Source organism: Trichechus manatus, unplaced genomic scaffold (assembly GCF_000243295.1).
Source record: "Trichechus manatus latirostris isolate Lorelei unplaced genomic scaffold, TriManLat1.0 scaffold00086, whole genome shotgun sequence".
NCBI lineage: Eukaryota > Metazoa > Chordata > Mammalia > Sirenia > Trichechidae > Trichechus > Trichechus manatus.
Genome location: NW_004444022.1, coordinates 6,202,671 through 6,218,792, shown reverse-complemented (window position 1 = coordinate 6,218,792; position 16,122 = coordinate 6,202,671). Strand labels below are relative to the sequence as shown.

At 37.0% G+C, this 16,122-nt stretch overlaps 1 protein-coding gene and 1 pseudogene across 2 annotated transcripts in view; both read right to left on the bottom strand.

Annotated features, from left to right (window-relative positions):
• The window catches only part of GRIP1 (glutamate receptor interacting protein 1), a 332,455-nt gene that overhangs the window by 144,928 nt on the left and 171,405 nt on the right, over window positions 1-16,122 (bottom strand). For both annotated transcript variants that reach the window (XM_004381537.2, XM_004381538.2), the window contains exons 5-7: window positions 10,074-10,157; window positions 5,738-5,813; window positions 3,111-3,256 (exon numbers count right to left, since the gene is read on the bottom strand). In XM_004381537.2, coding sequence (XP_004381594.1) covers window positions 3,111-3,256; window positions 5,738-5,813; window positions 10,074-10,157 — 306 coding nt within the window. The remainder of the gene's footprint in view (window positions 1-3,110; window positions 3,257-5,737; window positions 5,814-10,073; window positions 10,158-16,122) is intronic.
• On the bottom strand, window positions 13,687-13,980 carry LOC111821455 (60S ribosomal protein L37 pseudogene; annotated as a pseudogene).

The following is a 16,122-nucleotide window of genomic DNA, read 5'->3' as shown; positions in this document are numbered from 1 at the left end:
ATTGTTGTTTTTGTATGATTTCTAGTTGTGAATTTATTTTGACATTTTGTTCCTGTATTATTTGCCTGAATTCTTCCATTGTTTTGTCTGTATTTTCCACGATTTTGTCTGCCTTTTCCATGAATTTGTCTATTTTTTCCTCATTTTTGTCTGCTTTTTGCTTCAATTCTTGGATAGCTCTGAATATCAGAAATTTGAATTCCCTATCAGGTAGTTCCAGTATCTTTTCTTCTATTGGAAAGTCATCTGGTGTTTTATTTTGGATGCCTCCTGGAGCCATCCTGTCCTGTTTTCTATATATTTTGATATTGTCTGCTGTCTTCTGGACATTCAGTAGTTATTTTCTTTGTTTATTGGTTGTAGATTTGTTTGTTTCATCCTACTTTTTTGTTTTATTTGGTTATGTCTGAGGAGGCAGGCTGTGTGTTCTTTGTTCTTTGCTCATCTGTGGGCATGATATTTTTACCTCCTTGTCCAAAAGGCAGGGTCCGTTGCTCAGCTATGGTGCAGCAGAGCAGGTCCAGGTGAAGGGGAGGGGCTGGGATGGGTTGTTTGAGGCATGTACTGAGGCTGACTGGGTGGGCCGGGGGTCAGTGCAGGGCAGGTTCCAGTAGGCTGTGCCTGTGCTGCTCAGGGGTGTGATGTTCAGTGCACAGTGCAGCTGGGCAGGAGGGAGGGGGAGGTTGTGATGTGTGGAGCTAAGTTGGGTATGGGAAAGAAGAGAGAGGAGAGAGAGTAACAGGAGCCAAAAAGAAAAAAAAAAAAGTGCTGAAGGAGCCTGGCATTGGAGTGGAGAGAGGAGGAACTGAGAAATGAAGAAAAACAAAAAGGAAAAAAGAAAAAACAAAACAAAAAAAGGTCCCAGGGATCCCACCAGCATGGTGGTGCAGACCAGGGAAGCAGTTCCCCAGCCAAGTGGCACTTCACATCCTGTCAAGAAGAAGTAAAGATGGCATACGGAGCCAGGCGTTCAAGAGTAAGGGAGGAGGTGGAAGACAGGGAAGAAACCAAAAGAACCTGAGAAAAGCAACACCAACAACAAAGAAATGGCACTGAAGGAGCCAGCCAGTGTGGGCGGGGTGAATCCAAGAGGCATGGAACAAGTGCCTCCCCATCCAAGTGCCCACGGCCTGCTGGGAAGCAGTGAAGGCTGAGCAGGGGGAAGAAGGGTGCAGGGTGGGAAAGTGTGTGACTCTGGTTACTGAGTACTCTGCTCCTGCCGGGAGTTCCATGGAGCATCCTTCCCATACTCCCTGTATGCTGATCTCCAACAGGAGTCCAAGGTGGCGAATCCGTGCTGCCTTAGCTGGTAAGGGACCTCCACTCCATATCTCTCCCCACTCTCTGTTCTCTGTCAGTTTCTTATTCCACTGAGTGCTTGGTTGAGTTCTTTATCTCTTCATTTGATGCTTAGTGTTCCAGGATTGATGTTTGTCTCTGTTTTACTTAGTGTTTTGAGTCTTTGCTGTGGAGGGATGGCATGATGCTTCTGTCTATAGTGTTACGTTGGCTCCACCTGACTGGACATTTTTAATTGATGTCCTAAACATCTCAGCAGTAATATCTGCAGCTCAGGCTGTCTCTACCCCGGCTGGCTCAGGACCAATGTGGCCCATGGCATCCTTCCTCATAATTGCCTTTTAAAATAGACATTGCTAATCTCCATTTGGCAATTGAGAAAACTAAGGCCCAGAGACATTAAGTAACATGGTCCAAATCAACAGCTAGTAATCAGTAGAATTGAAAACAGAACGAAAATCATCTAACTGAAAAGCGCATTCAAATACCATATAACAAAAGAAAGGGAGAAAGAAAAGAGGGAGAGAGAGGGAAGAAAAAAGAGAAAAAAAGGAAGGGAAAAGTAACAGAGGGAAGGAAATAGAAATATTTGTTCCTGAACTTTATCTGTCAAGAGCATATTACATCATTTATCCTGCTGAGGACTCCTTAAATCTCATAATTTAAGTCCTTTAGGAAACCTCAAACTTCTCTGAAATATTTTAGGCCAGCAGACAGATTAAGAATACTCCCAAGCAACACTGTTCTACATGAATCATGTTGTTGTTGTTGTTAGGTGCCATTGAGTTAAGTCTGACTCATAGCGACCTAATGTGACAGAGTAGAATTGCCCCATAGAGTTTTCAAGGCTGCAATTTTTATCGGTGCAGATTGCCAGGTCTTTCTCCTATGGAGCTGCTGGGTGGGTTCAAACCACCAACCTTTTGGTTAGCAGCCATGCACTTAACCATTGTGCCACCAGGGCTCCTTGCGTGAATCAGAGAGTGGGAAATAAAGAGTTTGTAATGATAGAATAAATTTCCTTTCTCTGCTACATTTCATCAGCATAAAATTTGCTGGTAAATTCTGCTAATGAAATAGGTCACAAAATCAAGTTTGAAAACTGTAAGGAGTACTGCAACATGATTTAACTTTCAGTTTCAGATTCCAACTCATTTTCTCATAATTTTTCTGCCTTAGTCAACATTATACAAAACTCGTTCTCTCTCAATATTAAAAGCCACATGAGAATATCTTCCCAGTCTTACTATAAGTGTGAGGGTAGAAATAGAGTTACTTTCTATTTAAAGAAAGTACTGCATTCAACTTCTCATTTTAGTCAATGATACTACATATTCCCATGCCTTCTCTTGTCCCAAAGTATAATGAATGAATGGTACTTTCCATTAATCTTGATTAGCTGGCTTCATACCGTGAAGTTACAAGAAAAAAAGGAATCCCTATTGCTCCCAGTTTCAATGTAGTAAAAGAAAAAATACCAGTCCCTAGGTTAATAACACTATTTTTTGTGATTTCGAAGAGAAAAATAATTTGCTGCCACAGAGTAAACCATACACAGGAGCTGATTGCTAGGTACAACACTGACAGAATAAGACCTTATTACAGAACCTATTGACATGAGAACTCTAAATTACCGAAAAGTACCACTCACCTCCACCTGAACCCAAGCAGAATAATAATACAGTACTGATGAAATTCTGTCTGCTACAGGAGGGTATAACAGTTCATGCTTAATCCAAAGTGGGCTATCAGGAATGGACGGTGACATTGTTCTAGAGCTTAGAGATCATAACCTCCAGACTCCAACATACCCATTACTGAGACATCATATTCTATCAGCAGCGTTGCCTCTTGTCCACACTGTTTAAGAATACTCATAGCTTCAGCATGCGTGGTTCCAAGAAGCCGAATTCCATCCACACTGAGCAACCTATCGCCAGGTTTGATTGTGCCCTCCCTGAAGAGAGAATAAAGGAACAGCCTTCATTAATTTAGCATAATGGGGATCAGCATTAATAGTCACTTAGCCAAAGTGGTTCTTTCACACATGTTCTGCCATCCATCCCATTTACATTTCCTTTTAAACATCAAGTGTGACAGTAAGAGAGTTAAGAGGTAACCCTGAACAGAAAATTGTTACAATATGAAAATCCGTAATGAGAAAATAACTACGCAGTAGCAAATAACCAAGTTACCTACAGTTAACTCTTGGGGTACAAAATTAATGAAGTCACATTTTCCCCTTCTCTAGGTTTTTGCCTGAATTGTCTAAAAGTGATTTATTGGAGCCTATGAAATAGCATTCACCTCTTTTTCCAAAGCCAGGTGAGCAGATAAGCCTGCTGATTTCATTCAATTTATTACCAGTGAACTCAAGCTGGATAGGGAGTGCTGGTGAAAAATTCCCCTAGTCTGTAAATTTTCCTACTGATTTATAAGACCATTTGGCAATCATTAAATTGATTCAGTCTCACATTCCCTGGAAGGGGCAGGCAAATGCTATTCTCCCTGCTGTGACCATAGACACTCAAGACACTGGGAGAAGATGCCTCAGGACATTCATGACACATTAGCGACACAGGTAACCTAGGGAGGGCTCTAGATTATACCCTCCCTGCCTCAGGAAGGGCCACGGAGATGAGAAAATCAAATGAGGGAATTGCAAGTTTAGGATTTGGAAATAATAAAAATGATCTGTTTCATCTAGATAATATATTTCATTGAGATAATATATTTCATCTAGATAATATATCTCCTCTAGATAATGTATTTCCACTAGACAATTCTCTAAGTATTTTTCATCTAGATAATATATTTCACATTTCATCTAGATAATTCTCTAGGTATTTTGGCTCTGTATTTTTATCTTAAATTTTTAGATTTCTTTTAGTCCTAATTCGATAATAAGTTGCTCACAAACTAGTTGCCTGTTTCTGACATTTCTGTCAAATCCAACTCTAAATTTTAATTTAAAAAATGAGGTATATTTTTATTTGCTTAGGAGAAGCATGAGAAGGGAAAAAGACAAAATTTCCCAGAACTTTTGACTTTGTGTTATCTTTTGTTAGGACATTTAAACACAGTTGAGACCAGTATCTTCATATTTTCTTACTTTATCTTAAACATCATCTTTTTAAAAGGTGAGCTAACACTGTGGGTTTTGAAGGAAAATATACCTGATTTCCTATCCTAGTTCTTCTGCTTAGTAGCTGACAAGTCATTTAACCATACTGGGCCTCAGTTTTTTCATCTGCAAATATGGGTAAAAATATCTCATTTAAAGGGTGGCTATAAGGATAAAATAATGCCTGCCAAGCAGTTAGCACAGTTCCCAGCACATAGTAAATGCTCAATAAATACTACTTACTACTATTACTCAATCTACTTTTTTTTTTTTTTTTAAGGTTTTAAAACCTATTCCTGGTCTGAAACATAGTACAGAGATGGGATAAGCAGTGTATTTTCCTCCTACTCTTCAATAATATCTAATGGCAGGAGTCAACTTTTGCTGTGGGGAACTAATACGAAGACAAATATGTCCTGAGACCCCCAAGTTGTGAGTTTACTTGGGACCCCATGAGGTTCACGATATGAAAGCTGAAGGAACTATCCTTTTATATATTCATTAGCAGGCAAGAAAAAGCTCTAGAGATTGACAATACTCTTTCCATCTTACTAAAAGTCAATTCCATTCTGACATATATAATCATCATCAAAAGGTAATAGTAATAGCAATAATGATCAGGATGCTGATAATAGTAAGAATCAGACCACTACCACCTATCTTTCCAGGTTGAGTGATCAGCAATTAGAGATGGTGCATTTCAAGTGCATGCCTTGAACGACTCAGCGCCTTTTATTAAGGGCCTTACAGTACGGCAAGCCCTCTGCAAGGCACCATATATTTCCAATCTCTGAAAAAACTAAACAACCCTACAAAAACCAGACCAAACCCATTGCCATCAAGTGGGTTCCGACTCATAGCGATGCTATGGCACAGGGTAGAAATGCCCCATAGGGTTTCCAAGGCTGTAAATCTTTATGGAAGCAGACTGCCACATCATCTCCCACAAAGTGGGTGGTAGGTTCAAATCTCCAACCTTTTGGTTCACACCCGAGTGCTTTAACCACCGCACCACCAAGGCTCCTTAATAACCCTGCAAGGTAGGTATTACTATCTACATTTTACAATGGAGGAAACTGAGCTCAGAATGTTAAGCCACTTGCAAATGACAGAGTAATAAGTGGGAGAAGCTAGAGTCAAACCTTGTTTGTTGTTTCTGACTCCACAGCCTAAACTCTTTTAATTTTCACATTCTAACATATTTACTTAATATCTATTTTTTTACTACAAAAGTTCTAGCTCATCAACTTCTATGCCAAAAGTCCTCAGTTTACTTAATCTATTTAGATAGTGACACAGAAAGATGAAGTTTACCTGTCAGCAGGCCCTCCAGGACGAACACATGTTATCACAACTGGACGAGATTTATTTCTATCATCATGTGCTCCCCCTAGCAATGAAAAGAAATAAGGCTTAAAATGCTATCATTGTTGCCGTTTAAAAAATTCACTTACAAAATGCCAGCTGAGAAACTGAAGTACATTTGTTGATGCACTGAGAAAAATGTGAAGTTTTCCTTCTGGCATATAATAACTTTAAAGGTCTTATTCATTTCATATAGAGCATGTTTTTGAAGTCACCATTTCTTCACCTCTCAATAAATACATGGCTATAATCAGGGATTATGTCAAGCCAGTTACAATACTTAGATGGGGATTTAATTTTGTATAAGGAAAATTCACCACAAAAATTTTTAGAAACACAGAAATTTTAAGATGGAAGGTAACTTATTGTAAATTATCTTTTTAACCCAGGGCCCCTTTTTTGTACAATTTCCTTAATCTATGCTCCCCTAGCTTCTGCTTGAGAATCACTAGTGTTGACCTACATACTACATTTGAGGCAGCCCATTTCACATTTGGACACAAATGAGTGTTAGAAATTTCTTTCTAATATTCCACTGATATCTATCTTCCTGTAATTTTTATCCACTGGTCCTGGTCCTACTATCTAGAGCAGTAAGGCAAAAATGCATGTTCCCTTCTATAAGGAAGTGTTTCTGAAAGTTGAAAAAAGTGAGCACGTGCCTGCTAAATCTCATTATCTTAAGGCTGAACATTTCCAGCTTCCTTTATTATTCTTCATGTGACCTGATTTCCTTGTATATCACCATATTGGCTGGCCATCTGGTGGACTCAGTTTGCCAGTACCTAATAAATATAAATGCTAATGTAAAGTTTACTTCCCTAAAGTTTGCCTGGCAGAACAGTCTGACATTTCCTAAATTTGGCACAGGCAGAGAGGTCAAGTTAAACAATCTAGCAAAATTGAAAAATTAAAAGACATTTACTTTTCCTGATGAAGACAAAGACTTCTTTTATGCTCACTTCTACTATGAGTAATTTATCCAGTCCAGCTGATTGGTAAAAACTCCATTTCAGTATTTTTTTTTTTTTATTGTATGTACTAAGTGAAAGTTTACAGAGAAAATTAATTTCCCACTGGATAGTTTGTACATAAAGTGTTCCATGATAGTGGTTTCATTCTCCTCAATATGACAGCACTCTCCCCATTTCTGCCCTAGGCTCCCCGCTTCCTTTCGTCCTAATTTTCTACCCCTTCCTGCCTTCTCATCTTTGCTTTTAGGCAAATGTTGCCCTTTTGATCTCAGATAATTGATTGTTCTAAGGAGCACATTCCTCTCCAGTGTCACTGTTTATTTTATGGGCCTGTCTAATGCTTGGCTGAAAGCTGGTCTCCAGGAATGGCTTCAGTTCCAACCCATTTCAGTATTTTATTCTTTCATTTAGTGTGATAAACGTTAAAAATTCCTCTTTATCTAAATTTGGAAATTCGCCACTGTTTCAGAAATGGTTTTCAATGAATATCATGACAATAACTTATAGCAGATTCTTAGTCATATTTATACAAATACTATTAAATAGCTTCTCTTTTTCAAGGTGATCACAAAAGATTGGGTATGCTTTCCCCTGGAGGAGTGCTGACTAGGCAAGGGATGGAGGCTGAAGAGAGCAAGAGACCTTTCCATAATTGTGATTTGGAGGTCTAAATTTAAATTTATAACAATGAATGTAGGATAAAGTCTAAGATAGTTCTAAATTTTTTGATATGTGGCATTTGACTATTATTTAAAATAATGAATTAAAGTTTAATTTATAATTTACTTAGGACTTAGAAGTTTGAAGCTGCGAAGGAAAGCAGAGATCAACCAGAGAGAGACCAGTGGTATTCACAATCCTGGTTGCACATTAGCATCACCTGGGACGCTTTGTAAAACTATCAGTGCCAGCGCTACAACGCAGACCAAATCTGAGTATCTGGCAGCATATGCTAAATGAGTAGACTCACTTAAAATTTTATACCTGGGATGCTCATTGGAGATATTTTCCTTGCTCACAGTGAAAACCAATTTGGGTCAGAACACCATTTTTTGTTCTATGGATCCAATGTTCTATTGTTTGGAGAATCAAGGCTTAGAATCTTTGATATAGAGCATTAGAAATATAATCCATTCATTAGCTAAAAGCTTGTTTTAATGTTCAAGGTCCCATTCTAAATGTTTGATAAGAAATTCTCCAATACTAAATGAATATGCTTCATCTGCAATGTCTTCCCCTTTTTCCTAATTGGCCTGTTATTTTCCATTGACTTAAGTTCAGCTCAAATACCCCCTAAATCATTAAGTCTTACCTGCCATAACAGCTATTTTTGTAATTAACTAATGGTTCTAAAGGGATGGAAGGTGGCTACCTTTTGAGCAATGAAGACCCTACAGATGGGCCTCAAACTGATCTGAAAATGTAAGCTCTTTATTTGGTTATCATTGAGAAATTATGCAAAATTCCACAAACTTTTATTTTTATGTACAACCAATGTACTAAGGTAGTTATTAAACCCTACAGAAAGGTAGCACTCATAAACTAAATTTAGTTCATTATTGCTAAGAAGTCTGATGTCTACCTAAGACTAAATAATATTCAATTATTCTCTTCATTCATTAAATGCCTAGAATGTACCAGGCAGTATTCTAAGCCTGTATTATAAAACTACTATGCTATGCAAGTACATGTATGCACATGTGCACACACACACACACACACACATATTTGAAATTCCTGCAAATTATAGGAAGGATTTTTGTTAACAATACATCATCAGTTGTCTTGAAGTAGTTGTGGATTTCAATTGCTTCTATTGTTTTTATTTCTTAGTAATAAATTATTGTTGGTGTAGCTCTCATTAGCAAGTTTGTTTGTTACTGATTAACCCTATAGTAACTAGTGATGAATATTTGCATCAGCAGCATTTTTTACTACAGCTTTTCAATAATTAGGCTTGTATACATGTGGTTCAAGCCCCTCTCTTTCATACCTATATTGTGAAACAGATTTCTATATATCACCCCGATCCAAAATTATTTGTACAATGACTTTTCATATATTCACCTATCTCTTACACAAAAATTTGTAGATAAGAAGGATGAATGTGATCTTAGGGTCTGCTGCTCTACCTAGAAATAGGCCTTGGTCAGAAAAATGTGATAACTACTGGTCTAAACCACTCAGTGAGTTCCTCGTTCTCTGTTCTCTGTACCACTCACTTGGGCACTTTATCAATTTATGTCTTAAATTCCCTGTACTGTAATTCCCTGTAGATAGGAGTCTTGTCTTATGACTCCATAGTACTTTGTCCTATGCTGACAGGTTGTCATGGGCTTAATAAATATTTGATTGATTGATTTGCTAAATGATTAATATACAATGGAACCAAATGCTTACAGCTCAGTCATTTAAGACAAGTCTATATGAATGAACACATCTCTTTTTATTCACTGATGCATAAACATATTTATTAAAATGCTTAGCTAATATTAATTCATTGTTTAATAATTTTGATAGAACTTTGACTTTGGTGAAGTACAAAATGTTACAGGTAAAAACAACAACAACAAAATCAAGAAATTTGAAATCTCTGTTGCTTCCATAGTTTCCTATTGAACCCCACTGTCAGAGTAGGAATTACAAGTTGTTAATGTAGGCATAGTGTTTAAGGGCTGAAATCACTGGTAAGAAAAATAAAATATTAAAAGCCAAAATTATAGCTCCAAATTAATGGTTTTATAGACAATTTGGAGCTGCTTGGAATCTTTATGATCAGTCACCTCATAAAAGGTAAGTTGAGCTTAAATTTAAATAAACCATCTTGAACATCTGATGCACATAGGTGCCCAAAGGATTAGATTATCTTCAATCCATTTTTGTACAGTTAGAATAACAAAATGTATTTCAGGAGAAAATACTTTAAACCAAGTTGCTTAATCCTATTAAAACAAATTAAGCCATAATCAACATTTTTGATTCAGTAACATAGAAAAGTATAAAAAGGAAGGTAAAAGACATGTTAAAAATTAAAAAGTCAGTAAAATGACTGTGGATTGACAAGGATTATAAATAGTGGCTTTTTACTCTGTATTAATGGATTGAAATTGAAGCAAGATCACTTGGACTCCATTTTGATCCCCATTCATTATTTTATTTAATTTAAAGAAAAAAGGGTGCAAATATTATAAGGTGACTTTACATATTGGGAACATCAGTTTTTGTGATGATGACTTTCTAGTTTACTCCAAATATTTCAGATAAGTTCTCCAAGACTATCTGATGGTTCATATTTTCTAACAACCACCTACCTCGTATTACAAACCCAAAGGTGTTGCCTTCTTTATGTAATGTGACCTCCACCGTTCGGAAAATGATACCTGATCCTTGTACAGCTGAATACAGGAAAGAGACAAGGAACTATAAGTAATAAGTCACAACAATACGTTTAAATTTCTTGATGTGGTGTATAATACTCCTACTGCAAGTAAGTCTTGTTTTGAACAATAAAAAAGCAATAATTTTCTGTTAAAGAAAATCTTAGAAAAAAATAATTGTAATGACATACAAGTACCAGAACATAGTCATCTACATAGGTATATCATACAGAGCCAAGTAAAACCAAAATCATAGCTACTTCCTTTCCTCCTATGTGGCAAATTTCTGGGAAAAGGGTAACATTTATATCCTTTAAACTCTACATAACAAGAGGGACAATCTTGTATGATAAATAGAATTGCTTTTCTTTTGTAAAATGCAAAACAATATGATGCTTGCAAAACTTACTAATTTATATATTTTTATTTTTGAAATTGGCACAGGAAACGCATATTACTCTCCAATTGCCACTAACAGATTAAACTGAAAACCAGTTGCCATTGAGTGGATTCTGACGGATGGCAACTCCATAGGTTGTAGAGTAGAAGTGCACTCTATGGGGTTTTCAAAGCTGTGACCTTTGGAAGTAGATCGCCAGGTCTTTCTTCTGAGGTGCCTCTGGGTGGGTTCAGACTGCCGACCTTTAGGTTAGTAGTGGAGTGCCTAACCATTTGTGCCACCCAGGGACTCCTATTAATAGACTAGGCTGATTCAAATAGATGTTCTGACATGATAAATAGCTATTACACAAAGGTGTCAACAATCCAGATAAAACTTGGAGGACAAAAGAAATTCTAAGTCCTTTCAAGAATATTACTATTGACTGAAAATAAACATTTACCTGATTTTAGTTAATACCATCATGGTTATGCTGTTTGCCTGATGATGGCTCTCATTTTACAAAATGAAATTGCATTGCCAAGTTGCATTCTCTAATTACACTGCATTCTAAAGTTGCATTCTCCACTTACATGTACGAGGGTAGAAGTTGTATGAAGGTATAAATTACTTAAATATTCTGAAAGACTACTTTCAAGAAACCAGAGGAGTGATTCTGGTTGTACAGTACACTACTGCTGTATTTTTAAAAAGTAAAATTTGCACAGATGAGTATTTTATCGTTATGGATATAAATAGGTTTTTATTCATGGAAACAGGAAAACTTGTTAATTGTATAAGTTGATGGTTTTAGGTCCTCGTTTTGAATTTGTACATGATATCTAATTATCTCATTCTGCGTTCACTACCAACAATACATTTTGTACATTAATATTACTAGATACTGAGGGTTTATTATACAAAACTATCAAAAAGAAATATATAGACAAAATATAAAGGCGTATTTTAAAAGAACTTTTTTTGGCATTTATAAAAATAGCAACTGGTTTTAATTAAGCATTAATTACAATGATTTTTAGTGATCGGTAATTCTGAACACTCAAAGGAATGGACATAATTATGAAACGTACATATTTAAATTCGGAAAACTGAACATTACCCGGCTGGGATTTAAAGTGCAATAAAAGCTTGGATTTCCTGAAAACAACATAAACCTACAGCTGAACAAACGTTTTGGTGCACTGCTGATTTAATTAAATGTCATATTCTTGCCATCAAGGGAGTTTCAGTTTATTCTAATCAACTAGGAACAGTACATATAAATAGCTGAAAGGGTTGAGGTACAGTTTTAATTAAATGAAAAAAAAATTGAGTTTGAACCAAATGTTTTCTGATTTCCACAACCCACTAGCCACCTGAAGAAACTGATTAACAACATGATCTTTTTGTTGCCTTGGTAAGGCAGAATAAGAAAAGACATGGGAGAAATAATTAATGAGCATCTCCTATGTGCCAGGAACTTTACAAATGGTTTACAAACATTATTTCATTTAATCATTAAATCCAAATTCTATTTCTGAGCCACCTGTCCTTGCTGGAAGGTTGTCTGTTCTGGGAATGCAAAGTATTATAATTTTAAATTTTCTTGAGCTAATCTTATTGACCACAAAATGTTAAAATCGCATCTACAGTCAATATAAAGAATTTCTGGATTATCTACAGGTTTAGATTACCCATGTCATTGCTTTCCATCATTTACAAAGATAAATGTGAATGCCGACGACATTTTAATATAATTAATGAAATAGATTTAGCTTTTATAACTTTTATTTGTATGACTGTCTCTTGATAACTGGATTTTCGCACTCAATACCAGACATCCTGTATTGCCATGTGTATTTTACTCATCACTTCTCACATGTGTATAGGTATCCAAAGGTGAAATTAAGTGGCTAACCCAAAGAATCAAAGCAGGTGCATAGAAGAGCAAGGTAGAAACCAATTTCACAACTCAGACAGACTTCTCGGTATTTTAGTTGTACTGTTGTTCCGGTTTCTATATGTGAATATGCATATACTTCTATACAGTTATTTTACTATGATAGGTTAGATTTTTCCTAATTCCATACTCCTTCCCTGACCATTACCCCCACCCCACACCTCAGTAGGAGAATAGGATTTGTGGATTTTTCAATCTCATTATGTTGGGTTTGGCCATGTGACTTGCTTTGGCCAATGGGCTGTTAAGAGATGCAAGCAAAGGCTGGAAATGTGCTCATGTGGTTGGGCTTGTCCTCCTTTTCCTCTGCTATTGGCATGATAAGCGCTTCCCCTGAGTAGCTGCTGCTCCTTCAGACTGGATCCTAGAATGAACCACTTGGAGGAGACCTGGACCAAATGAGACCCACAGATTGAAGAGGAGTTGCCCAAGTGAGCCCAGCCCAGATGAGCCAACACACAGATGTGTGAGTGAGAATGAATGAGTGTTGTTTTAAGCCACTAGGTTTGGGGGTGAATTGCTTTGCAGCAGTAGCTGCTGATACATTTACTAAAGTGTTAATTATATCAGGTCACTAGCTGGTACACTGCTTAATCAAACGTCATATTCTTGCTATCAAGGAGTTTCAGTTTATTCCAATCAACTAGGAACAATACATACAAATAGCTGAAAGTGTTGAGGTACAGTTTTAATTAAATGAAAAAAAAACTGAGTTCAAACCAAATGGTTTCTTATTTCCACTTGAAGAAACTTGATTAAGTACATGATCTTTTTCTTCTCTTGGTAAGGGAAGGAAGAAAGGGACACGTGAATATTTCATACTTTCCCATCAAAAAAGAGAAAGAAAGAAAGAAAAGGAAAAAAAAATCTCAGAAATTAATAGCTCCCTATTGCCAACAGAATAAAATCCAAGGTCCTTGGTATGTTATTTATTCAAAATAAATGACTTACAACTCCAGTCCTAAACTATCATACACACACACACACACACACACACATATATAATACCAGAAAATTTTTTATACAACTAAGCATTAAAGAAGCCCTGGTGACACAGTGGTTAAGAGCTCAGGCTGCTAACTGAAAGGTCGGCAGTTCAAATCCACCAGCCGCTCCTTGGAAACTCTATGGGGCTGTTCTACCCTGTCCTATAGGGTCACTATGAGTTGGAATCGACTCGACGGCAACAGGTTTAAACATTAAAATCCTTAAGACGAACTGGATGCTGCAATAACTGCCCTCTTGGGTTTTGCTGTTTTTCCTTCACTGGATCCATGCCAGAATCTGTGGTATGCAATTTTTCCATGACTCATCTGGCCAGTACCAGTGGTATTTCATCTTTTAGCCTTGACACTCCAGTTACATTTTCTCTTGCTCTCGGAAGGGTAGCCACATTTGCCACGGGTCGACTTCTGAAGGTGGTAGGCCTTAGAGTCACAGTGGCAGCACAGCATGTGCCTCTTAGTACGACACTTTCCAAATGATGACGTTCCCTTCATCATCTTGTTTCTGCAGCCGAGACCCTAAACTATCTTTTCAGCTTAGATAAACTTCACACTCAATAAACAGACCATTTAGTGTGATTCTCTCTGCTGAGAACTGGCAAAATATGCCCTACCTCCTTGAGCCTGCTCAAGCTATTTTCTCTCTCTTGAATGGCTTCCATCTCTGTTCTCAAACTATCAAAAACCTAATCAGCCTTCATGGTTTCCTCAGTACACAAGTTCAAACCGAGTACTCAATTATTTGGGTTCTTTTGATTTTGCTACTCTTATATATAAGAGTTTAGTTTTTTCTGCTTGGATTGCTAGTTAGGTGTTTGTATTTCTTTTGCTAATTAGAATGTAGACTCCTTGAGGTCAGGACCTTGGCCATTTTTCTCTATTTCCACAGTACCTGGCATAATGCTTGAATATAGCCAAAGACAACAAATATTTGCTAATAACAACACAATAATGATTACTGTTATAAAAACTACTACTTGCTGACATTTACTGAGCGTCTTGTATGTTCTAGGTATAAAACGTAAGTTATTTATTCCTCACCATAACCCTACGAGGTAGATTTACGAAAAAAATTTCAATTTACATGTGAAGAAACTGGAGATCAAAGAGAGGATAAAAACTGTGCCCAAAGTCACACAGCCAGAAAGAGGCGAGGTAGAATGAAGATCCAGGTCTAGCTGATTCCAAAATTAATCCCCTTAACCACTACAATATAAGATACTGCTGAATGACAGACTTACGGAAAACAGCATCAGGACACTGTTATCTCTTCTTAACTCTAATTTTATGGTTTAAGCCTTTAAGATATAAAATACCTATAAAATCCATGTTTTTCATTCCTCACAACTACATGGAACTTCCACGCTATTAACAAGAATGCCTTGGCCCTCCCTATTTTCAGAAATACAAAGTAGGCGCTTTGCCTTTCAGCCAGTAGACTCTGTGCTCATATAATCTAGACTCCCTAGTTTACAAAAAATACATCAATTAATATGAAATGTAATTAATCATTTTAAAGATGGTAGGTACCTGGACCAGTAGTCTTAAAACTGGGGAACTTGTTTCTTCGTGATACCTGAAGAATTTCTGGGGGCTTTTTGGGCATGGCTACCTTCAAGGGAATAATATTGCAGATCCCCAACTTCCATATGTACATTTTCTTGAAATTGAAGCAACTGAGAATGAGTTTGTGGTCTGCCAGTCCTTCTTTCCCACTTCTGCTTCTAAAATCACCTTTTCCTACTTTACCAAAGACACCCTTCTCACCCAACTAGGTGCGGGCTTAAGAGGATGCATTGCCCTGTGGTGTAAAACCTCTGAGCCATGAAAGGAAGAGGAAGTTTGAGAATGCAACTGCTCCTGAATGTGAGTTGCATGAAAACAAAGCAGAGACCTTCAGTAAGGAATACTGAAAGGGAAAGGACCTTATATCATTCAGATCAATTTCATGGTAAAGTTTTTGTGTTCTCTCTGTGTCTTCGTCCTGCCATCATTATCATCATCATCATCATCATCATCATCATCAATCTATCATCTATCTATCCATCTTAGAACTTGGAAGTAGGAAGGCTGTCACAGGGACATTCATTAGCATATTTATTTTAATTAAAAAAAGACTCCTCAGAGAACATTAGTCTGAGTTAGCTGATGGTTTAGCAGCAAGACTGCCTTTGCCAATTCTGTGACAAATATTTTCCATAAAATAAATGAAATAAATCTGTAGATCCAAGATTAGAATGAAAACAGTATTTAAAGAAATAAAATAAATAACTTGCTGGAAATTACATCATTTCCAAGTGTTTAAACTATGATAAATATTCAGATGTTAAGTAAAAAATCCACCATTCGTCTGTCAGTTTGTTGTACTGTGGTGGCTTGCGTATTGCTGTAATGCTGAAAGCTGTGCCATGGATATTTCAAATAACAGCAGGGTCGCCCATGGTAGACAGGTTTCAGTGGAGCTTCCAGACTAAGACAGACTAGCAAGAAGGATCTACTTCTAAAAAAAAAAAAAAAAAAAAAACCTGTTGCCGTGGAGTCAATGCCAACTCATAGCTACCCTGTAGGACAGAGTAGAACTGCCCCATAGGGTTTTCCAAGGCTGTAATCTTTAGGGAAGCAGACTGCTACATCTTTCTC